Genomic DNA, 24,679 nt, shown 5'->3' on the forward strand with positions numbered 1-24,679 from the left:
TGCTCTTTGTGTGATGACAGTGATTAACAGTGATGTTAACCTTGTTATGTGTTATCTTTGCCCCACAATATTGTCAAATTTATCATCAGATTTGTAAAGTGTTAGCAAAACAAGATCTATTTGAAAAATCGTTTTGCCAAAATCTTTTCTTTCACTGTCAAGTCAAACTTTTTGAGGGAAAAGACAAGGAAAAAAAACTGGTTTGCACAGCTTTAGCTTTCTTGATTACTCTCAGGATTGTAGCATTGCTATCAGCTTAAAAACACCAAGTTATATATTTTGTGCACATTTTGTGAATTTGGTACAATTCAAAAGTGGGGTCATCAATTTTTAATGCATTACAACTCCTTATTATCGGTTAAATCAAAAAACTAAAAGCATTTTTCTATATTAGTTTTTCATAAGGAATCGCGTGTGTATTGGGCGGTAGATATTATCCAACCCTGCATAACTAAATTAAATTACATGTTGACTATTTAAAATCGATTGTGAGCATTCAGCAAACATTTTCTGTCAATGAATAAAATTACGAACCTCTTCGGTAATTGTATGAAGTACAGATGACATGGATATCAAGCAAAGCTAATTGGAAAGAAAAGTCACATTCCTCTGTGGGGAATCAAACCACCAACCTTACACTTTCCGGGCCAGTGTTTTACTATTAAACTACAGAGGACAGACATTTTCTTTCCTAAGAACACTGTGTTCCTTTGGGCTGAATGGGACTGCACGATAGACAGCCTCCTAACTCAGCAGCAGCTGGTGATAAAATTAGCCACCAGATGCCAACATAGAACGAAATGATGAACCTCTTCACTAATTGTACGAAGAACGGATGGCTGGATACCAATGTGGTTGTATAATGGTAGAACACATGCCCGGAAAATGAGGTTTGTGGTTCGATTCCCCACAGAGGAATGTGACTTTTCTTTCCAATTACCTTTGCTTGATATCCTGTCATCTGTATTTCGTACAATTAGCGGAGAGGTTCATAGTTTTATTCAATGTTGCCATCAGGAGGCTAATTTCGTTACGAGCTGCTGCTGAGTTAAGAGGCTGTCTACTGCACAGTCCCGTTCAGCCCAAAGAAATACAGTGTTCTTAGGAAAGAAAATGTCCTCTGGTTTAATGGTAGAACAGGCTACTAATTCCCCACAGAGGAATGTGACTTTTCTTTCCAATTACCTTTGCTTGATATCCTGTCATCTGTATTTCGTACAATTAGCGGAGAGGTTCATAGTTTTATTCAATGTTGCCATCAGGAGGCTAATTTTGTTACGAGCTTCTGCTGAGTTAAGAGGCTGTCTACTGCACAGTCCCGTTCAGCCCAAAGAAATACAGTGTTCTTAGGAAAGAAAATGTCCTCTGGTTTAATGGTAGAACAGGCGCCTGGAAAGTACGAGGTTGGATTCGATTCCCCACAGAGGAATGTGACCTTTCTTTCCAATTATTTTTGGTTGGTATCCAGTCATCTGTACTTTGTCTATCAATATTTGTTTATAGAATACAGGCAAACAGTTACTCTGTGTCAAATTTTATTCTCAAAAGGTGTGGTGGATACTCTGTTTACATTGTACTAAAAAAACATTTTGGTATTTTTACCCTGTGGTGTATATGCCCATGCAACACTTATTCGGAGTATTAGTGCATTTAAAATGTGATCATTAATGATAAAAATGAACAAGATTATTATTTTTCTTCTTTTATCAATACAGAACAGTTCAATTACTAATAACAGATAAGTTTTTGGTGTAATTAGCCAATTGGCAAAATGAAGACGTAGTCACAAATACAATGTACGAAAATAGCATAGCAGAGACAACAAAACTAGCATTATACTGACAAGCACCCGAGTGGCGCAGCGGTAAGATGCTCGTCTTCCACTATCAAGGCTACCGTCCAGGTCCACGGGTTCGAATCCAGGCATAGAATGTCAGAAGTGAGTTCTTTACCTACCGAACCTGGGGCAACCACCGATGGATGGAGCCTTCATTTCCCACCCAGCTCTACTGGTTGGAAATTGCCATACGGCGATATATGACAGGAGTTGGTGTGTGGTAAAGTAGCATTATACTGACAAAACCCTAACTTTTTTTGGGTTTCAAATTCATCTAGTGAAAATTTTGCTTAATACAGTTTTTTTTAATGAAAATGAAGTGGGAAAAATTAAATACATCAACAATAGATCAATAAAATTGAACTTTGATTCCCTCAAAGTGCTCCCAGATGTTTATATTATTTTGAGTTTAGCAGAAATTCTATATCACATGGGAGATTAAATTTTTAATTTGAGTTCGAGAATTTTAGAAAATTACTTGTGTTCAATAAACTACCTGTATAAAGTCGGATGAAAGTTTATTTACAACAAATTAATTTAACAACCTACACCAAAGTCATCAACTAGCTAAAAAGTGAAGTGCGAGTGCCTCCTGGTCATCTACGGACAGTTCATTTGACAGAATCTTTTTGTTCCGCTTGTTTCTAGAGTCACTTTCATTCCCATCTGCTACACTCAAGAGCTTCCTTTTCCTGTTAATGTGAAAATTGATAATAAAAATTTATAATTTCATTTTGAATAATAAATGCAATGTTAATGAATTTTGAATAATAATAATAATAATGCAATCTACTACATCATGATGGTGACAGAAAATCTCTACATCAGACTTTTTATGGTGTTCTGAATGTCTGAATAGAATGGGCATTAATTTTTTTTTTTTAAATATCACATAAAAATACACTTACCTCATTTTATCCTCAATTTTTTCATTTTCCTCGTCATCGCTACCATTATTCTCCTCACTTGATTCATCATTTTCTTCACTGTGTTCTTCTTCATAGACATCAGAAATTTCATCTTTTTCATTTTCGTCACTTTCTCTGTCAGAGTTCATGAAGTCATTTGGATCAACATCACTACCAGAAGACCCTCCATTTTCATTTTTCTTGTTTTCATCTTCCTTTGAAACATAATTTCAGTTACATATACATAAATAAACACTCAGTTTAGCACACTACTGCCAGTGAAAGAGCGTCTTAAATTGAAAATTTTTTATCAAAATATGAATATATATATAACATTTTACCACGGTACCTTGATACTTGACAGCATTTTTTTGACAAGGCCCTAACTAATGAGTATCAAACTCTTGTATTCCAGGTTATAAGAAGCGAGTAGAAGTAGCCTTACTATTCATTACTAACAAAGTCCTCAAAGTAATGTTACCTCTAAAGTGTGTACACACTTGCATATCCATGCATGGCAAAAACGCCTAGGCACATGTAAAATTATTGGTATATGTGGCTTATTGTCATACTGCACAATGCCAAAAAACAGGGCAACATGGGTTAAAATAAATAAATAAAGGGGATGACAACCTTAGAGATGGGATGCTTCCTTGTAAATGGGAAAATTGAGTTCTGAACATGACTATCTAGCTACTGTTCAATGTCAATCAATGCCAACTCACACTCTGCTCTTTTTTTTTTTATAACATGGAAATATGCTGTATGGAAACCTTTACGATATTTTTAAGGGTTTTTTTATGTTGCCCCTTGACGGACATATTTTTTCTGAATCTTCATTTTCTAATAGCCATGTGACCTCAAAAAAAGTCTTTTATAACCTCATTGAATTACATAGCTTCCAACTTTGAAGAATGAGGGAGATTTTCTCGCAGATCTGAATTCCGTACACAAACACATGTAAAAGAAAAAAAAAATGGAAACAAAGGAGGGATTTTTCATATATATAAATCAAATAAAATCAAACTAATTTTCTCTCCTTAAAAGACGTGACATAGTGCTAACCATCACCACGTTGAATTACAGTCATTACTATACTCAGATGAAATCACACCAATCAAGAAATCGAAATTGGACCCACGATCAGGATAAATAGTCATCTCAGATACGAGCCATCTTGCTGATTTGACTGTCAAAGGGTGAACTCCAGGAGGTAAATTTTACTTTATAGTACAATGGGGACAATTTTAATTATGTATGTGACATTTTTTTTTGGGAAGCTATCACAAGCAACAGACTTTTTCCTGGATAATATCCGGATGTTCCCCGGATATGGAATTTCATTGGAAATAATTTACTTTGCTCAAAAGTAAGGATTTTTTGTAATCGCTGCCAAAAATCCGGAGGTATAAGAATTTTTTGGGAGTCCAAGAGAAAGAAAGAGAGTAGAAATTTAGAAGACTTAGCAGATATGGAATTACTGAGTCATTAATGATATCTGAATTATTAAAATAAATACTAATGATCCCACTTAAGAGGCTGTCATTGGAACCATACAATAACAAATTAAGCTGGAAAAATTCTTAACTGGGAAATTTATTTTGGGAGGATATACTTTGGAAATTATATTTCTCAAAATGAAAAGAATGTGTTCAAATGAGGATTTCTAAAATAGGATCTAGGATGTGCTGCGCAATAGAACCCCTTAACAGCGAAAGAAAAACAAAGAAAATCTTTTTTATTGTGCCAATATGGAGCTAAATTTTTTAATGGTCTAGTTCGATGATTCCAGTTCAGACCTCCCACTAGGGAACAGTTTGATTTTTAAGAGAAGCAATTTGAGAAATGAGTTTTTCTATCAAGGCTTGAAAGTTTTCAAAACTCCCATCATTTTTATATAAGTTTAAATTTATAATTTTTAAGAAATTTGTTTACGAGTTTTTACTTTTACTTTTCTCTTGCAGTGTTTTCTTTGGAAGGGATTTGATTAGGGGTTCTTAACATTTTGTGTTCCACAGACACAATTTGTGCCAGTAAGATGAAGTCCATGGACCACCTGTGCCAATAAAGTTAAGAAAAATAAAGGCTCTACATATACAATGTAAAAACAGTGAGTTTTTAGAGATTGAAAACATTGTTTTCTCCTTCATGCTTACGAAACCCCCCTCTTCTACGAAATATCTCCAATGACTTCCCCCCCCCCTCGGTTATGACTTTTGACTAACTAGATGGCCTTTTGGCTCCCTCATCATGAATAGGTGTTTACTTTACTTTTTCAATAACAAGAATTACAAGGAAAAAGAACTGGGGTTAATGGGGCGGGGGGGGGGGGGAGCAAAGCTTCCGGGATACAAAATTTAAGGATGAAAAGCAAAAAATGATGGTTTTACATTAAAAAAAATCATCTCTGTAATGGAATCATGAAAGTTCACAAGGTGGGAGAAGGGGCACCTCTTTGACGAAAACCCTAGTTACAGCCCTGATGGGGGGGGGGGGGGAAGGACATCAGGATTTCAGAGATGCTTTGGTGAGGGCATGGCATGAAAAAGGTTGGGAACCACTGGTCCAGTTATAAAGAGGTTATATTTCTAAGAGGAAGGTGAGAAATGTACTTTGAAACATTATTCTCCAACAAAGGGGTCAGTGTTGTTGGAAATTCAAGTATTAAAATCTTTAAATTAATACAATATGTATATAGATGAACAATAATATCTAATGTATATAACATCAAACCAGAGAGAGATCTCACTGCTGGACCCCCATGTCTAATTGCAATGCAATATTTGATTCAGCGACTTGGTAAAACGTCAAAATTGACTAATAATGAATGCATATCCATTAACACTTGGCTAACCTTCTCGACTAATTTTTGACTACACTTTTGGATTCAATCAACCAAATTACTAAAATTAATAAAATTCAGCTTAAAAACGTGAGCTTTGAAAAATGGAAGCAAAATTTGTAATAAATCTACATAAAAGTCATGGCTTGAATAGCAAATTAGCATCCGTAAATGGTGAAAGCTGGATAGGGAGGGTATGTAATGCGAAAATCACATTGTGGTACCTCAAGAGACCAAAGATGATTCGAGAGCTTAAAAATCATATCAAGATGATTATGAAGATAATTTTTTAAAATAATATTGTTAATTTTGTAAGTAAGTGCATTTTTTAAAGCATTATGTCACTGCTTAATATGATCTAATTCAGGATATTAAGAACACTAAGGAAAAACAAATTTCAAACCATTTCAATCTCACCTCCAAATTTGAAATTTTTTAAACAAATAGGTTAGTTTTAAAGTGAATATATTTCAGCAGTGAATGTTCAATTAAATAAAGAGAGGAAGGAGTTTGTACTACCTCGCTGTTACCAGTCACCAATTCAGCAGCACTTATATTGTTCTCACGCCTTTCCTTTTTCAACTTCAAACGTCTTTCCTAAAGAATCAAATTGAGCTCTAATTCATTGAAACTTGAACACCCCAAAAATCACTTATTTTACCAAAAGAAGCTAGAAAACATATATTTTACGGTAAGTGTGATAAATCAGCAACACTATGCATAATTGCCAGTTATTATTCATAACCACCATTTGTCTCAGTAAATTCAATAAATTTCATTGCATTTTTTTATCATTTTTACCAGCAATTATGCATAATTCCCAAGTGGAATAACACTTGTATCCCAATGGAATATTAATGAAATTATAAATTAATGAAAATATCAATATATCACAATGGAATATTACATTAATGGAACAACTTATCATTTTCGACTGTAAGTAAATGCGTGCACTACACATATTTTGCCAAACAAATTAAATACAAATACAACGCCACAACAGGCAAAATGCCCATCGAGGTGGCTGATAAAAAGATGCCCATAAAAATATGGATGTCATATATTTCAAAAATACAGCAACCCAATTAAAAATGCAATTAACACAAATTATAAACAATATATACACATGATGATAATTGTATGGCAAAAAAATTTATAAAATATTATTAAAATATTTTATCAGTCTTGTTTAGTGTTCACCAATACGCATCAAACTGTTTTCACTCCAAATTTTGCTGAGGAGTGAAAAAATACTCCAAAAATTTTAGGTAATTTTTATTTTTTGTAGTTATTTCTCACTGATTCAAAAACCATTTTTTTACCAAAATACTCCTAAAAATTTTTGAGAGGAATGAAATTAGTTTTCAAAATTGTGTTTTCAGATAACACTGGTCTTGGTATTTTTGGCTTTCTCCATATTTATCCACAAGCATAAACATGACAAATATAACTAATGGAATTCATCATCCTACACTGAAGTTTATGCATAATGTCTGATAAATTCAAGTAATTTCATTCATGATTTATCATATTTACAAATTCTAGATCAGGATATTACATAATAAATATGATAAATTCACAATAATTATCAAACTTTTAAAACTGATTGGTGGATATGCATAATCAGCAGATTTATCACATTTAACATATAATGAACAGAAAAGAGCATTCTAGTAGTAGTTTTTAAACAGCTAAATGATACAGAGAGTTGGCTGGTTAAGAGAAAATCCAAACAAGTGTGAAATTAATAATGTTTGTATATCATATATTGAATCAGTGAGGTAACTCATACAGAGATATTGAATTTAATGAATACTATTGAAATATTAGGTTGAAATAAACATTATGTTTATAATATAAATATAATGTTTATAAATATTATAATTATAAATATTATGTTTCGTACAGCCAATATTAAAAAAATCACATACTAATAATTATTTTACCCTCCACATAGGGTGGAAGCATAATCAGATCAACATCAAATATAGAACAGGATTTCTTTACATCCAGTTAAAGAGGTTTCACTATAAAAGTATAGATATACCCTGTGTTTTTCCTTGACTTTTTTCAAGAATATTTCTCTATCAACTTTATCTTCCTCTTCCATAACCAGTTTCGCCTTCTCCACATTGTAGCCTTCTTCAGCCATTTCTTTCAGCAACTTGCCTGCAGCAGTTTCAGCTTTCACAGCCTTTGGAATGTCTTCAATGACCTTGAAGTAAAATTATTTCATACAGTAAAGCTTGCCTAAGACAAAACCTGTTTTATGGAAATTCACTGCTGACTTAACGAGACAAAATCTATAGCCATCTTCAAAAGAACAAGTACAGCAAAAATCCCTACATTATAATAACCACCTGACAATATTATTCTGTAGTCCTGATGCACACAGCAACAATTTTTAATATATTTTATCTATATAATAATATGTTTCTTTAGTCTTTTAAATATTACTATACGAGGTTTGTTCAAAAAGTATCCGACCATAATTTCTCATCCACTGGAAGCTACAACAAGCGAGAGGCTACATGATCTACACCAATTGACATTAAGTCAGACAACAAGGGGCAATTGACATTGAGTCAGACAACAAGGGGTGTTCGGCATCGTCCAATGAAAGCAACCTTTACACACTACTGAATTCACGACTGCTTTCTATGCAGACGAGTGTCTTTGTTAATAATCTTAAAAACATATTGAAAAACTGAAATTTTTTTAGAGCATCTGTACGTATTAAGTCTATAAATAATGGGAGATCTGACACAAACTGGGTAAAGATGCTCGTGTTGTGAATAAATAAATAATATCATTTAATCTATCACACTACTTACCATCACAATCCATGAATGGCAGTTATAAAATTTCAGCTTTCATGACACGCGGGGAAAAGGAGGGAAACTCGTCTGAATGGAGAAAGACAGGCCAAAGGAAAAAAAAACAGAGCGATGGCATGAAAAAAGCAAACAACAGTACCGCGCAGGCACATATAATACAAGATGAGAAAATCCTAATCTTGGCATATCTATCACGATTCCTCGCCAGCCTGCTAATGTCACTCGCTCAAGACCATTTTCAGTGGATGCCGTTCTTGTACTTTCTGTGCAATAGGATCACTCTTATGAATACAAACAAATGCGGACAACTTGTTTATTGCTTCAAGTCACTGCCAGTAGATATCAGGACTAAAGGAGTGGTGCAACTGCTCTAAAGATGGCAGCACATCAATGGAGTGTGAACATACTGGTCGGCCCTCAACATCTAGAAATGTAATCATTATTGACTAAGTAAATGTTCTGGTGATACAGGATCATTGATTCCAGTTTTTCCTGCTATTTTGCCAAAAATGAAAATGTGATGCTCTCACACTTCTTTCCTCCTTGGCAGTCTGCAGGCATGAAAAAAATTCAAGCATGTGCACTAGGATTGTCTACATACGTGTGACCAAACCACTTCTCTACAGCTTCATTGGTTCACACATGGAAATATTATGGTTGGATACTTTTTGAACAAACCTCGTAAAGACATTTCAGTGTATTAGTGGTTTTTTTTAAATTGATATTTTGGATGCATAATGCAAGCACTATTTGAATGAAATGTACTTGTATAAAGTGAAAAAATATTTTTTGTATACAAATCTATGTAGTGTATTAGATTTTGTTGCTTTGTATAAGAATTCATGTTGGTCAATTTCTGATATTTTTCGTACCGCAATAATATGCAAAACAAGGATACTGGTCTGCGGACACATGACTATTTAGAGGCAACTAATGATGATGCCCCAGAATTAAGAGCTTCAAGGATTTCAGAGAAGTAAGCTGATTAGATAAGGAGAGATTAACTTCCACAACATAATTGTGGATGCTAATTTGCCTCAGAATCCTATTTCAAAGCATCTATATTAGACGTAGAAAATGCTATAAATTGGTTGGGCAGAGATTGAAATAGAATGGCCTCCTTAAAACAAATACAACACCACAACAGGCAAAATGCCCAACGAGGTGGCTGACAAAAAGATGCCCATAACAAATATGGATGTCATATATTTCAAAAATACAGCAACCCAATTAAAAATGCAATTACAAACAATATATATACATGCTTAAATATTATACAATCCCATAAAAAATACTTATGGTTGTTTAAGTCTAAGTATGGATAGCTTCTCGATTTACCCCAACCTGTTTATCATATTTCTTTTTAAATGTGTCAATTGTGTTACAATTTACTACCTCCGGGGCGTCAGCTATTCCATTTATTAGAAACCCTATTAGAAAAAAATTCCCTGAGACACCATAATCTAGAATTGTACCTTACCAATCGATACTGGTGTCCCTTGTAAAAGTAGTCGATTGACAGTGTACTAATAATTCATGGTCCATCCTATCCATCCCGTTGACAATTTTGAACAATTTGATCATATCTTCCTGACACCTGTGTTCATCCAATGTAAACATATTCAAAAAATGAAGTCTCTCTTCATAACTCAAGCCCTATGTGCCAATAAGGACATGTGTAGCTCTTCTTTGCACCCCTTCAACCAAGTCTATGTATGGTCTCCAAAGTCTTACAGCATACTCCAGTCCAAAACGAACTAAGCTTTGGAAAAGCGGAAGAATGACTTTAGAAGAACGCAAAGAAACCTTATTGAAAATGAAGCCGAGCATTCTATTCCTTTTTTTGACCACGACCGAACAATGTTTAGAAAACCTGAGCCGCCAGTCAATGAGAATTCCTAAATCAGTGAGCCTAGTTACATATGGGATAGTGACACCATTCAACTCATAATAGAACTGTGAGTTGTTCGAACCAAAATGAGTGACCATGCACTTGTCAATCCTAAATGTCATGCTCCATTCATTTGCCTATGCTGCAATCCTGTTGGTTGGTCTGAAGCAACTCCTTATCGCTTCAATTCTCCATTACCCCCCTTAGCTTCATAGCATTTGCAAATTTACTAGCAATCCCATTGATACCCTGATCGAGTTTATCGATAAAAAAAGAAAAAGTATGGGGCACAGGATACTTCCTTGAGAAACTCCACTTGTGACACTTGTCCAATCAGAGAATTCCCGCTCACCATAACTCGTTTTGACCTATCTCTTAACCACGATTCTATCCAATTCAGCAAGTTGCCCCCAATCCCAATCTTGTGTAAATGCTTCAAGAATTTACCACGTTGGACCTGATCGCTTGCCTTCTGGAAATCAAGGTACACAACACCTATACTTTTGCCCTTACCCAAAGCCTTAGTCACATGATCATAGAAGCAAAGGTTAGTCGCACATAACTTTCCCTTCCCGAACCCATGCTGATTACCAGTTATCCACTTCACCAACTACCTTTTGATAATAATTTCCGAAATCTTCAAGAGGGAGCTCATCAAACTCACAGGATGATAAATAGACATAGCTTCTCTACTACCCTTCTTAAATATCGAAACAACATTAGCAAGTTTCCAATCCCTTGGGATGATACCCTCAGTAACACTAGTCCTGTAAATCTCTGTGACTGATTGATCTCTATATAGCTGAAAGGTTCTCCCAATCGATTATCGGGTAATTAAAACCCTCTAGTATTAAAACCCTCTTATGCTTACACATGTAGGAAATTTCATCATGAAATTTGGTAATGTAGTTTGGATCCAATTCGGGGGACTGTAACAAACCCCAATAATAAGTTTATGGTGTCTTTTGTTTTGAAGCTCAACCCATATAATTTCAATATCACTTCTCCGCACGTAACACTCTCTAGCCTTCCAACATAATTTCATGTATATCAACACTCCACCCCTTTTCCTATCAGATCTATTTCCCAAAAAAGTATCATATCCTGAGATGTGTAAGAAAGATTCATCCCCATCGTTTGCCCAAGATTCTGTAATGGCTATAAGATCCAAGCCCTCCACAACTATCATAGTTTCTAAAAAATCTTTCTTATTACCTAAGCTCCTGGCATTTATTAACACACATTTTAATCTGCCCGGTGGTTTAGTGTTAATCGAGAAGCCATCCAAGTCAGAGGTGGGTAATTCCCCGTCAGTACTGTTGTGATTACCATTAACTAACCCGCATTACCGACTACGTGGTCTGGGAGTAAAAAACCTGACCTAAAACTATCGTAAACATCCCAGACCCCCCCTCTTATTTAGATGGATCCCATCTGAACGAAGCCACCTATCGGTAAATGTGGGAAGCTCCAAGAACGTGACCCCAAGTGAGGAGCAAATGTCTTTCAGGCCTATATTGAATTGGTGGATCCTATTCCTATGCCCCTACTACCAGGGTTGGCAGGTTTTTGACACATGGCAGTTTTTGACGGCTTAAAATGTCACGTCAAAAACCCATTCCGTCAAAAACCCTTCCGTCAAAAACCTCAAATATTGCTTTTCGATATAAAAATTCCCATTGGAAATGCACATGTTAATTGCATGTAATGTTTAAAGTGACTATGTTATACAAAGAATAAATATTTAAAAAATATGATTCTAAAATAATTTTCTACTCTCGACAGAATTATTTTGGACAATATATATGCTTTTTTTCTTATAAAATTTTAATATGAACATGAACATTGAAGGAAAAACTATGGAACTATATGACGTTCTTTGACTCGAGATGATTCTTGAACTTCCAAAATTTCTTCAACTGCTTATATATGTCTGCATTGATATAAACCGTCTGCTGTACTCTTTTTACAACAGAGAAGTGTTTAAAAAAGTTTCTTACATCATGTATGTAATGTTGATTTCTGTAATTAAATTATCTAGATAACCACTGATACTTAAAACGATACTCTTGTTGCGCATAACATTGAAATATATCTAGCGATCAAGATACTAAATTGTAAGACTAAAATGTCATTTAATTTTGCAATGCCAGCCTGTATATGTCAAACTTGGTTTATTCTCACTTTTGCACTATGATATGGTACATTTACTAGCATTTATAATGCAATGGTTTTCCAATTGAAGCTGTATTCAAACGTGCAAAACAAATGCTTTGGGTATCAAGTCTTGTCAGCTCTGGTTTGGTTGAAAATACTCTTTAAAGCTCTGTGAATTTATACACCCTGATCTAAGAAATTTTTAGGTGAAAATAAATGAGTTTAATTAGTGCATTAACAGATGCTGCGTGAGAATTTTTATATGGAATAATATTTTGGGCGGATCATAAAATTTAAAATATCAAAATAGATATTTTTCCTCAGTAATTATCATTCTGAATATAAAACCCTTCAATCTGAATAAAAGGAAGTGTTTTGTTATTTAACATATCTATCAAGTTAACATAAACTATTTCACATCATTCACAGTAAGATTTTGATAGTTTTAATACAGAGTTAGTTTCTGGGGTCAAAAACCTAACCCTGATGCCCTATCATATATATTTTGAATAAGCCGCGCTATTCCACTTTGCAAATTGAACACAGGTAATGAGTAGCTTAGATAAATAAACCATAAAATTATATTTTATATGTTCTAGACTTTTATGTTGAAAAATTCAAAATTGCAAATTATAATTAGTATTTTTTAATTATTGCAATAAATTAATGTTTAAAAATAAAACATTGTAATGTGACAAAAAGTAAGTTTTTCATCATGTTATATACCTATTGTGTTCAAAACATTATCAAAAGGCATTCATTTAGGTTTTGGATGGTTTTCGACAGTTTAAACCAGTTTTTGATGCTTGTCATGTCAAAAACCAAACCCTGCCTACTACCCCATTGGCAGTACTGGAATCACTGCCAAACACATTCCTATTATTCAGCCCTGGTTCTCAAACTTTTGCTTCCCGCAGCTCCCTTGTCTTGGCAATGTTTATCTGTGGCTCTCCAGAATAATCTAAAAAAGAACAGCTACAAAGAGCTGAATAGGTAATCATTAATAGAATTATTTGGCTTTGACGCTCTCAACAAAGGTTGACGACGCTCCTATGAGACATGAAGCACACTCTGAGAAACATTAATTTGGTCCCTTGAAAAATTCCACTTTGAACAAATTTTACAGTACAAAAACTTTCATCAATATATATTTTTATAGAAAAAAGCAAAAACATTTTTAGCAAAAAAGCATCATTAAAAGCAAAAAGCATCAAAAACATTTTTTTTTTAAATTTTTATTTGTGACTTGTATTTTTTTTTTTCTTTCACTTCAATGCCATTACAATAGCAGAGAAGCAAATAAGCAATTGAATCTTACCTCACCATCTTCATCAAAAACACATTTGAAATTCGGTTTGATTTTCTTTTTGAGAATTCGCTTGGCGACAGCCGCTTTTGTCAAAGGGTTTTTCTTCACAGATCTTCCCATATGTTGTTCATAATCATCCTCCTCATCTGATGGTTCCTATAATTTTATAAAGCTATTTATTAGTGAATTAGTAAACTCAATACTCAGAAGATATCGAATGAAATCAGAATAACTCTACCAACAATTGATTTTATGTTATTTATTGAAGAAGCCTAGCATACATCTTTCCATGCTCCTTTGTGTTGTCTGTAGCCTTTGTATCGTTTTGCTTGTGAGTGTCCATGTTTCAGCTCCATAAGTCAGTGCTGGTAGCACACACTTTTCTTTTCAGGCATAATGGCATTGTATGTGTGTATATATATATTTTGTATTTATATTGTATTTTTAAAAACGGGGGGGGCATTCATCCTTGATTGAAAACATCAAAATCAAACCATTCTTGGCTGAAAATATCAGCTCACTTAAAACTGAAAACATGAGAGTAAAAGCTAATTCTCGACTGAAAATATCAAACCATGGGCAGAGATACGGGGGGGGGGGCAGTGTCGATGGTGGAGTCGACTTATCTAATGTATATATGTGCATTGACATCATCGTGCTCTCCAGCAATAATAACCTTGCCCCCCCCCCCAGACTTTTAAGTGCCTATGTGTCAACTGAAAATATCCATTTTTAACTGAAAATATAAGCTCATTCTTGACTGAAGGTACCAGCCCATTTTTAACTGCATATTTTTATTTTTGAACAAATCTGTTTATCTATTTACATATGATCTAATTTATGATTAACAAATTCATTCAACAATGAAAATATCAAATGATTTTTGACTGAAAATATCAAAAATATTATATGATATTTTGAAAGTAAATATCTGATATATATATTGTGATATATGAACCCTACTTCCATAGTGCTTCTTCTATCATTTGTTATGTAACCACCTAAGTAATTGAATTTGTCCACTATTTCAATGTTTTCATTTTCCAAAGTAAAATTCTTATTTCCTAGGTATTTTTATTTCCTGGTTTTACACATTAGATAGTCAAAATGTGTCAGGTGTTGTTTATTTTGCATTTATTTGTCTTCAATAATATTATACACTGGTGAAATAAATTAAGAGAATTTGCATATTTATCGAATTTCATGAAAAGAACTGAACTGAATGTAAAAACCACTGCTTCTAGACAAAAAAGCAAATCTTGTACATCAAATACGTAAGCGTACACGTGTGTGTAGGCGAAGCCAGTAGAGAAACAGGCTTTATAAGCGCGCGTAAGTTAAGACTCATTTCGTTCGCTAGCACACCTCGGCGAATTTCTTGGTGTTATTTTGCAGCACTCAGTTAATTTCAAATTGTAACAGTAAAAATGAGTAACCACCAACGTTTAGATGATGGAATAAGGTGGCGAATCGTGGGGAGGCTAGAAGCAGGCCAATCTCAAGTCCAGATTTGTAGAGAGTTCAATTTAATGCCCAGCGTCGTGTGTAACTTATAAAAACAGTTCCAGGATACCATCGAGAGAAAGCCTAGGCAAGGTCGTCCAAGAGCCACGACGGCCAGAGAAGATCGCCATTTGTCGATTATAGCGAGGCGTAACAGGAGTGCTACAGCTTCTCAGCTCTCTCGTGACTTGTATGCAGCCACAGGAACCAGTGTATCAAGGGTGACTGTTTCCAAAAGACTTCATGAGAGAGGGTTGTTTGCAAGAAGACCTGCTGTTTGTGTCCCGCTCACTTCTACGGACAGGAGAATCCGTTTATCATGGTGCAGAGAGCATAGAGATTGGAGTATGGATCAATGGGCTGTTCACTGATGAGTCCCGGTTCAGCCTAAGCACTGATTCTTGCTGTACGTTCATATGGAGAGAACCAGGGACCTGCTACCTACCCTCCAATGTCCGCAAAATCGACCGTTATGGCGGAGGAGATTTAATGGTCTGGGCAGGCATCATGTTGGATGGCCGCACACCTCTCCATGGCTTTGAAAGAGGCACTGTGACTGGTGTGAGGTATAGGGATGAGGTCTTGGAGCCCTATGTTTGCCTTTTCAGGAGTGCAGTTGATCCTGAGTTCATTTTAATGGACGATAACGCGAGGCCACATAGAGCTCTTCTGCTCGACGATTTTCTAGAGAGTGAGAATATTCACTGGATGGATTAACCAGCCAGATCTCCAGACCTTAACCCTATAGAGCATGTCTGGGACGCTCTGGGGAGGGCAATTGCAACTCGCAACCCCCCTCTGGGAACCATCCAGGGAATGAAAACAGTGTTGCTGAACGAGTGGGACCAATTGCCACAGGAAATGATAAACTGCCTTATTTTAAGTATGAAATCACGCTGCGAGACCTGTATATCTGTAAGAGGGGGCCATACCCCCCTATTAATCGATTTTTTTGTTTATTCTGCAACCGCTGTTTCATACCTTCCGACTCCAATGAGTGTTACGCACGATCATGCGTGTGTATTACAATTATTGAATGGTTATTTGTTTTGTATTGTATCAATGTATGTACATATCAAATTTTATTGAAATCGGTACAGTAGTTCTAGAGATAATCGACAAAGTCTGCAAATTCTCTTAATTTCTTACACCAGTGTAAATTTATTTTTTCCTGAAATAAAATTCTTTAAATCGTGGTGTTTGAAATTATTTCTTTCGCTCAGACTTGTCATGTGTCCATACTGATCTAATCTTCACTTTAAACCCACCTGACATTTCCAGACACAACCTTGTCTTTTTCCCACAAGAACCACACAAAGGTATATGATATCATGGAAAAAATTAAACGTTTGAAATGGAAATGGGCTGGACATATTGCAAAAAGACAGGACAGGGCCACAAGTATTCTAGATTGGTACCCCCGTGGTGTTAAATGTCCGACAAGGCATCCCCATGCAAGATGGATTGACGAGATCAGGAAAGTGACCAGGAGTCAACTGGATGGTTAAAGCATCAGACAGAGCAGAATAGAAAAATTTAGAGACCTTCATCCAGCAGTGGATTGAAAATGGTTGATGATGATGACACACATACATTGAGTATATGTTCTTTATCTCCCCCCAGGGAAAAGTTGAAATTTTTTATTTATTTAAAATACGAAGCTACAGGTTTAAACCCAATTACATCTTCCAGTAAAAATAAAAATTAGCACAGAATAGAAAATATGACGACTACATGATAAAGTACACAAAAGACAAATAAAAAGTAATAAAAATTATGCAAAATACAAAAACTCTACACAAAGACATATGCAACGCAATCACATCAAAAATCTTTTAGAGTCAGTAACAGACAAATGAAAAATATCCAGATGTCGAAGAAGCTCATTATAAAATTCAGAAAATCAGTTTACAGCACAGTAATTACCAATATTAGTATTGAATGATTTGATGGCAAATAAGCAATTAGATCTTGTATTGTGGCACTTAATATTAAAACAGATTTCGTAAAGAATGGGTATGCAATCAATTTGGTTAGCCAACAGTTTCTTGACAAAAATAACGAGTAAGTAATCTCTGCATTTTTCTAAACTAATGACGTTAAAACTGTTTCATAGATGAGTGGCAGATAGAATATTGTTATAAACACAATGTTTTTTGAAACATTAGAAAAATTGCCTTAGAAATTACCTTAGAAAATTGTTTTGAATAATTTCAAAACTCATAATATGGCAAGCGTGAAATGGGTTCCAGATAATTGAAGCATATTTCAGTTTAGATCTTATAAGTGTATTAAAAAGGGATATTAAAGTATTACTATCGTTGAAATCTCTTGACATTGTTTTAACCCTTTACGGAGCACTACCCTTTAAAGTTGTAATTTCAACAAAAAAGTTGTAGGCTGTTTACTTAGGCCTAAAGACTACGCAGGTACAATTTTGTAGCCACAAAAACAAAAAAAATTCTGTAAATACGAGGATTGCAACAACTTTCGCAAAAATGCGTACAGGAGGTACGCAACGATTAGACGTCCAACCATCAATCTGCAATTACATTAGCATTGCAGCATTTTGCTAAAGCTTTTCCCCCAATTTTCGCTTTTTTGTGAAAGGAATTTTTTACCCAGCTTAAATCCTGTTTGTATGGTAGTATCTTCTATGATTGAAAAGGAAAGTTCAAAGTAAATGTAAACTTATTTTTATTTCCTGGAAAACTTTAAGAAAATACACTCATTGCCATAAAAATTTGCGCACCCAGAAGAAGTCGTCAAAATGAAACGAAATTTTACACATGTAAGTACTACGTTGATATAAGTAAGTGATTAGAAAATCCAAGAAAAAGGATCATTTATTGCAGAAAAAAGTACAGATGAACAGAAGTTTTAGTACTCTGTTGGACCCCTTCTAGCACAAACGTACGATGGGATACGAGCGGGCATTGAGGCATACAAGTTCCGTATGATGTCCTGAGACATCTCGTTCCACAGTTGCTGTAAATGAGCCTCTAGTTCGACCAACCTCATAGGGTGTCCAACTTGCCGTCCCAAATGATCCCAGATATGCTCGATTGGTGACAAATATGGGGATAGAGCAGGCCAGGGAAGGGTAGTAAGGTGGCGGAGGCAGTCTTGTGACATCCTTGCCGTGTGTGGCCTAGCATTGTCTTGTTGAAAAATGGCTTCTGGGAGCCCTGCCATGAGTGGCAACACATGTGGCTGAAGGATGTTATGGACGTACCGCTGGGCTGTCATTGTGCCATGGATCAATATTAGGGGTGACCGTGTATCGTAAGCAATGGCACCCCATACCATGACACCAGCTGTGGGAGCGGTGTGTCGCTGTAAAGCGAAGGCAGGATTGAAGCGTTCACCACGGGGCCCTCCACACACGAACACTATTGTCATCACTGCTCAAGTTGAATCTCGATTTGTCGCTGAAGACGACCTGGTTCCATTCCGTTGCAGTCCAATCCCGTCATGCTCGACACCACTCCAAACGGAGGCGTTGGTGGGTGGGTGTCATTGGCAGCACACGTAATGGGCGCCACAATACCAGATGTCCTTCAGCCAGGCAATGGTTCGGGAAGACACAGGGACCCGTAGTGAAGCTGCTGCCTGTGTCTGGATAGCGGCCAATGAGGCAGTTGGCTCTACGCGTGCGTTTCGGATGATGTGACGGTCTTCTCGACGACTAGTCTATCGAGGGCGTCCTGAACCTGGTCGCCGTGTAAATGACGTCTCTTCTGTTGCAACGTCCCTTAAGGGAGTTGCTTGCCCGGTTCGAAATATCCAGCAATAAAGTGGCAAACGACAAGTGGAAAATGATTAGAAACAAACTTTCGCATGAAATATTATTATTTATTCAAATTAATTATATGGGTTAGTTAATTTTAACAATGGATTAGTATATCTTGGAGCCCTATATTTGACGTTAACAGTAAAGATACTGGCTCACCAATTGATGATCAAAAACAGTCAACCTGTGCAGCGATCGGACATCCGATGTTGTTAGCTTTTCCGTAAATACCAGAGGAGTTTTCTCAGTTGAGAACCGGAACACCTTGATCAGTTCCTGGGGGCCTCTCGGTTGAGGGCCGGACCACCTTGCTCAGCTCCGGGGGGCCTCTTGGTTGAGGGCTGGACCACCTCGATCAGCTCCAGGGGGCCTCTCGGTTGAGGGCCGAACCACCTTGACCAGCTCCAGGGGGCCTCTCGGTTGAGGGCCGAACCACCTTGATCAGCTCCAGGGGGCCTCTCGGTTGAGGGCCGGACCACCTCGATCAGCAATGAAGAACTTTGACTGTGAAGATTGTTTTATATTTTGATTCCGGACCTGCCGGAAAACGGATTCAAATAATGTAGATTATTGCATTTTAATAATTCAGCCTAAGGCCAATAGATACGGTAGTAAGACGGTGAACCATCCTACTAGAGGGCTTCAGTTGAACAGAACAAGATTAGACGAACGCAATGTGAGAGACAAAGAGGGAGGAATTTATACTCCCCTTTTACAAGAAGTTTGGGACCACATGTCCTCGCATGGCCTTTTCGCCTCAACAAAATTATCGAATTTGCATATTCATGCGTCACTATTATAAACATTACAATTTAATTACATTGGAATCTGGCAACATGACATAATCCGGAGAGCTGATCAGACTCTCCCGATTATGTAAACATTACCAACATAACAATATGAAATGAATTGTTCCGACGGAGGTCTGCAGCCCCCCGCCGAAAATAAGTGAGTACAACACTATATTTTCGTATCCGCACAACGAGACTTGCAATAACTCCCCCGGGAGGTTCTTTGATAAAAATAATTTAAACTGGGCTAAGCCTCGCCCAACTATACATATATTGGATCAAACCCCTCCACGAAAATAGCGGCATCGTCGTCATGAGGGAAATTAATTTATGTGGGACATCAGTAGCCCGACCTCTGGCCCGTTCTCGTTCGACAGCCGAAAGACCCCATCCGCCGACTGCCGAACTAATCGAACACTCTGGCCCTTACCGGTTCGCCAGTGGGTCCTCGGGTGGTTTCCGGTAACTGAGAGGTCCCTGGGGTCTAAAATAAGAAGGAATTTCCCACATAACGACAAGATCACCATTAACGTAGAGGGATCGGATCCCGATACGTTACACTGTCCACTGGTCCCAACACCTCCTCACAGTAAAATCAGAACGGCCTAGTTGACGAGCTACTCGCCGAGCTGACCACCCAGCTTCCATCATCCCGATGATTCTTCCCCTATCGAACTCTGACAACTGCTCATACGGTCTTCGACGGCGGCGTAACAGCATGTCTACCTCAGCATTTCCTTTGCAAACAATTAAATACACTCCAGCAGGCTCTGCTTACCTGTTTTATACTCCAAGGAGAACGAAGTTCAACGCCCTCTAGTGGCATTACGCAATGCGCAATCACGCTGCATTTCTAATCATTTGCATATTGTAACGTATTCTTTGCATTAAGGGTTTTTATATGCATCGCTGCAAGTGACCAGGCAAAGACACATTGACAATGAACAAATAATTTATTAGGTTTTCTAACAAAGAATACTGAACTGAAAAGTTAAATCACCTTCACGAGTCGGAGAATTCGAAGGGGTCGAGATAAGTCCACAAACATTTAGTCCTCTTGACAGGTAGTAGCGAGTCCGTAGGGACCGGTTAATAACGAAGAAACTTTAGAACCCGATTAGCAGCGACGAGCAGTCAACGGCGGCGAGGTCGTAAGGTCCGATAGGCAGCGACGAACGATCATAGAATCCGGTCAGCAGAGAAGAACGTTCGGCGACGAGGTCGTAGGATCCGATAGGCAGTGACGAATGATCGTAGAATCCGGTCAGCAGAGATGAACGTTCGGCGACGAGTCCGTAGTATCCCGGTCGACGACGAGTCCGTGGGTACTGGTGGGTGGCAGTGAACGACCGGCGGCGACGAGTCCGTAGGTTCCAGTCGGTGGCGATGGGTGCGTAGACTCCAGTGCTGGATTTAGTTCATCAGATGATGACGAAGCAAGAGCGTTCAAGAACGGTAGGTTGGCCCAGCATAGCAGATTGAGAAGAGTATTAGACAACTCGGCATAGGTAACTTCTGGTGAAGGTGACCCTCAGTTAAGGGGAAAGTTCAATCCATTATTTTGCAGAGACCTCAGCAATGATTTGGCAGATCGCTTCCAAAGATGGAGAACTCTTAGCACAGCAGCAGTGCTCACCCACAAACAAATCACAAAAAAAGCAGCAAGTAAGAAGGAGCTACGCCTTCTTATACAAGTTAAAGTGCTCCAAGCGCCATCTAGGCTTATTTGCATACTAGGAAGAAATTCTCTCCGCACTAGCGCAGTGACGTGGCCGAAAAACGTACATCTACGTGAGGAAGATGACGTCACTCCCCGGGAAATGTACAATCTAGGATCGTTGTGCGATCTCGGATCGGAGATCGTCACAATATCTGCCCGACATGTACCTTCAGGCCAACTTTTGTTTCGATCCCACAATTATTTCTTGGTGCGCAAATTTTTATGGCAATGAGTGTAAATGGATAGCTTCATCTCCCAGATTAAATGCACCTGGGTGAGGGTCAAACATAGAAAAGGCAGAGACTATTTTTCCTAGTTCTGACATTGCTGGAGACTTCCTGCAGCAAAAATATGCTGTCTTTTTTTGTGCTATTTCTCTCTTTCCTCCTCTCCACAATGTTAAGTTTTATTTCCATGTTCAGAAATAAAGATTCAGACCAGAACTATTGGCCCTATTCCAGTCGGACATTAATATCAAAGAGTATTGCATTTAAAATAAATCAAGCGAATATAAAATAAACTGTTAATATGAAAAATAGAGGGGAGAACCTCTTCCTGCTGCTCAGACAGAATCTCTCTTTACCTCAATATCCAAAGGTAATGACACAGAGCCCTTCGGTTTCAAAAATTCGTCATCAGAATCATCCTCCTCATCATTGAAATTAAATTTCTTTTCTGAATTGTCCTGTCCATCAGAATCGGTATTTTCTTTTGTCTCTTGATCTGTAGAAGCTCCTTGAGTCACGCTACTTTTCAGACGCTTCTCAATGAAACGAATCCTTGGTGCAAATGCTAATCCCAAGGACCTAAAATTCATAATTGAAAAAAAAGCATGAAAGCATGAAACTTCATTTGTATTGAAGTCCTGGAAAATTAAGGAAAGCAAGGTAAGAGAAATTACCAGATTGTTTTTGTTAAAATTTAAGAATAAATGAAAATTCAAAATCATTAATACAATAGAAACAAATATGATTGATAAAATGATTGACATATAAAAATAATAATGTATAATACAGTGTTCACCAATACGTGTTGAGATGTGTGATTCACGCATCAAAATATAATTTTACTCCTCCAAATTTTGTTAATGAGTGAACATACTCCTTTAAATTTTAAATAATTTATTAATTGAGTTATTTCTCTGTTTTTGATAAGAAATACCCTTCTTTCACAAAATTACCTCTTAAAATTTTGGAGAGAAGTGAAATTACTCTTCAAAACTATTTTTTTGGATAACACTGAGATATAATGTACATAAATAATACCATATAGAAATTGCATTTCTCCATTTGATATAGGTAGTCAGCAACTTGACTAGTGCATTGTCCCATTCCATAGACCACTTTTTAAGTGTGAGCCAATGCTGTGATTAGAAAACTTAGCCAAAAAAAACTATGGTTTTATCCTATGGTAGTAGTCAAAGGGCTAATTCAGTTTAGAAATGGCAACAGTACTCATATCATGCACTCATGGCCAAGAGAGGGAAATATCTGCATAAAACCCTTCTCAGAATGCACCAATATGTTAGAAACTGCTGAAATTAATTTTTATGGGATGCATGTGTCATTTAGTAGTAGTATATGGAGGATTCACAAGCAGTTCTACAAGCTTATTTTAAAAAAAGGAGGTGAAAATGCAAATTTTGAATCATAAAGTGATGTACTATTCAAGCTTAACACAGCAATTTGGGGAATAGGTCTAGGTCAAAGGACTAGAGTTATACTCCTCCATCACAGTAATAAAAAAACTGTGATGATGGTGCTAACCCGAAATTTCGAATTTTTGAATCAAAAGTTTGGTTAGCAACATATTCAACATGAAGTCCTAATGTAGTCAAGCTAGCAAACTAAAGATGCCACCGAAATTACAGAACTCTGCCACGAGACTGGGCTAGAAGAGATCTCAACAACAAGATAAGTCTGGTGACTGAGCCATGGCATGATTTATTACATGTGGATACAATTCCCCCCCCCCCTAGAAATACATTTAAAAACATGAGAACTGGAATTTAAAGAACAAAAAAAAATCCATTACAAAATTTTCACATAAAATTTGAATCTCACTTGGCATATTGTTCCCTGGTTTCATTTTTATTGAGGTAATTTATATCAAAAACAGATTTGTCTTTCATGAGGAAAATACTCTTATAATATGACTTGAATGCCTGTAAATATATAAATTTAAAAAAAAAAGATTTTTTACCAGAAGTTTTCAAGATCAGCTATATATTTCACCAAAAATTATGCGTTTCTCTTTTATTTATTTACAATAACCTCAGAAGGCATGAAATGTACTTACACTGAAAAAGTAATAAATATGAATAAAATAATAATGATAATAAAAAATAAAAATAATCAGAAACATCATTCAGAAGGGAAAACACTTTGCATATGGAGCCAGGTCAAAATCGTAAATAGCGGAAGCAAATCTTGCATAGGTGGCGCATACACTCTGATGGCAGACTGTTCTATATTCCCACAACACTGCATCTGCACCTGTGGAAAAGCAATCTCTTCTGGTCATTGGTATTCTAATTTAGAAGTGAAGCCTCTTTAGTTTAGGTATACCTCCTCAATTTTTCTTGTTGAATATACAGCCAAACTCTTAATGATTATACCCTCTATAACAATAATTTCCTGAATAAAAATATATATCTCTCTGATTCCAGTAAGCTCCCCGTAGTGTTATGGAGTATATTCTACCTATAATAATACTTTTTGCCGGTCCCTTGAACATCTTTATATAGCAGTTTTACCGCATTTTCATTGAAGAGATATTACCAGGTGTACAAGTATGAAATGCGGATTTCAGAAAACAGATGGCACACCAAGGCAGTATGTGCTATAAAGATTTGACACTGCGCCATTTTGTTGCGCCATCAACAAGTGTCAGACACGCACGAGTGATAAATTGGAAAAGTGTGTGCATAGTGTTGTGTTGTTGTGTTACACATCAAAATTTATACCGAACAAAGAGCATTCGCGGACAGCATTAATTTTTTGTTTTCATTTGAAGAAAACTGCTGCTGAATCATACCGATTACTTCGAGAAGCTTATGGTGAACATGCTCCATCGCAAGATATGTGTGAAC

General features: G+C 36.7%; 1 protein-coding gene across 1 annotated transcript in view; it reads right to left on the reverse strand.

The window, feature by feature from the left end:
• Window positions 1-2,338: 2,338 nt before the first annotated feature.
• Window positions 2,339-24,679, reverse strand: part of LOC149089032 (putative ATP-dependent RNA helicase DDX10) — a 47,133-nt gene continuing 24,792 nt past the window's right edge. The window contains exons 13-19 of the mRNA XM_089236747.1: window positions 23,652-23,752; window positions 22,172-22,394; window positions 13,791-13,937; window positions 7,635-7,802; window positions 6,107-6,184; window positions 2,746-2,960; window positions 2,339-2,529 (exon numbers count right to left, since the gene is read on the reverse strand). Coding sequence (XP_089092873.1) covers window positions 2,397-2,529; window positions 2,746-2,960; window positions 6,107-6,184; window positions 7,635-7,802; window positions 13,791-13,937; window positions 22,172-22,394; window positions 23,652-23,752 — 1,065 coding nt within the window. The 3' untranslated portion in view covers window positions 2,339-2,396. The remainder of the gene's footprint in view (window positions 2,530-2,745; window positions 2,961-6,106; window positions 6,185-7,634; window positions 7,803-13,790; window positions 13,938-22,171; window positions 22,395-23,651; window positions 23,753-24,679) is intronic.

Source organism: Pholcus phalangioides, unplaced genomic scaffold (genome assembly GCF_987345545.1).
Source record: "Pholcus phalangioides strain wild (caught in Gottingen) unplaced genomic scaffold, Ppha-v1.0 ptg000002l_1, whole genome shotgun sequence".
NCBI classification, from domain to species: Eukaryota; Metazoa; Arthropoda; class Arachnida; order Araneae; family Pholcidae; genus Pholcus; species Pholcus phalangioides.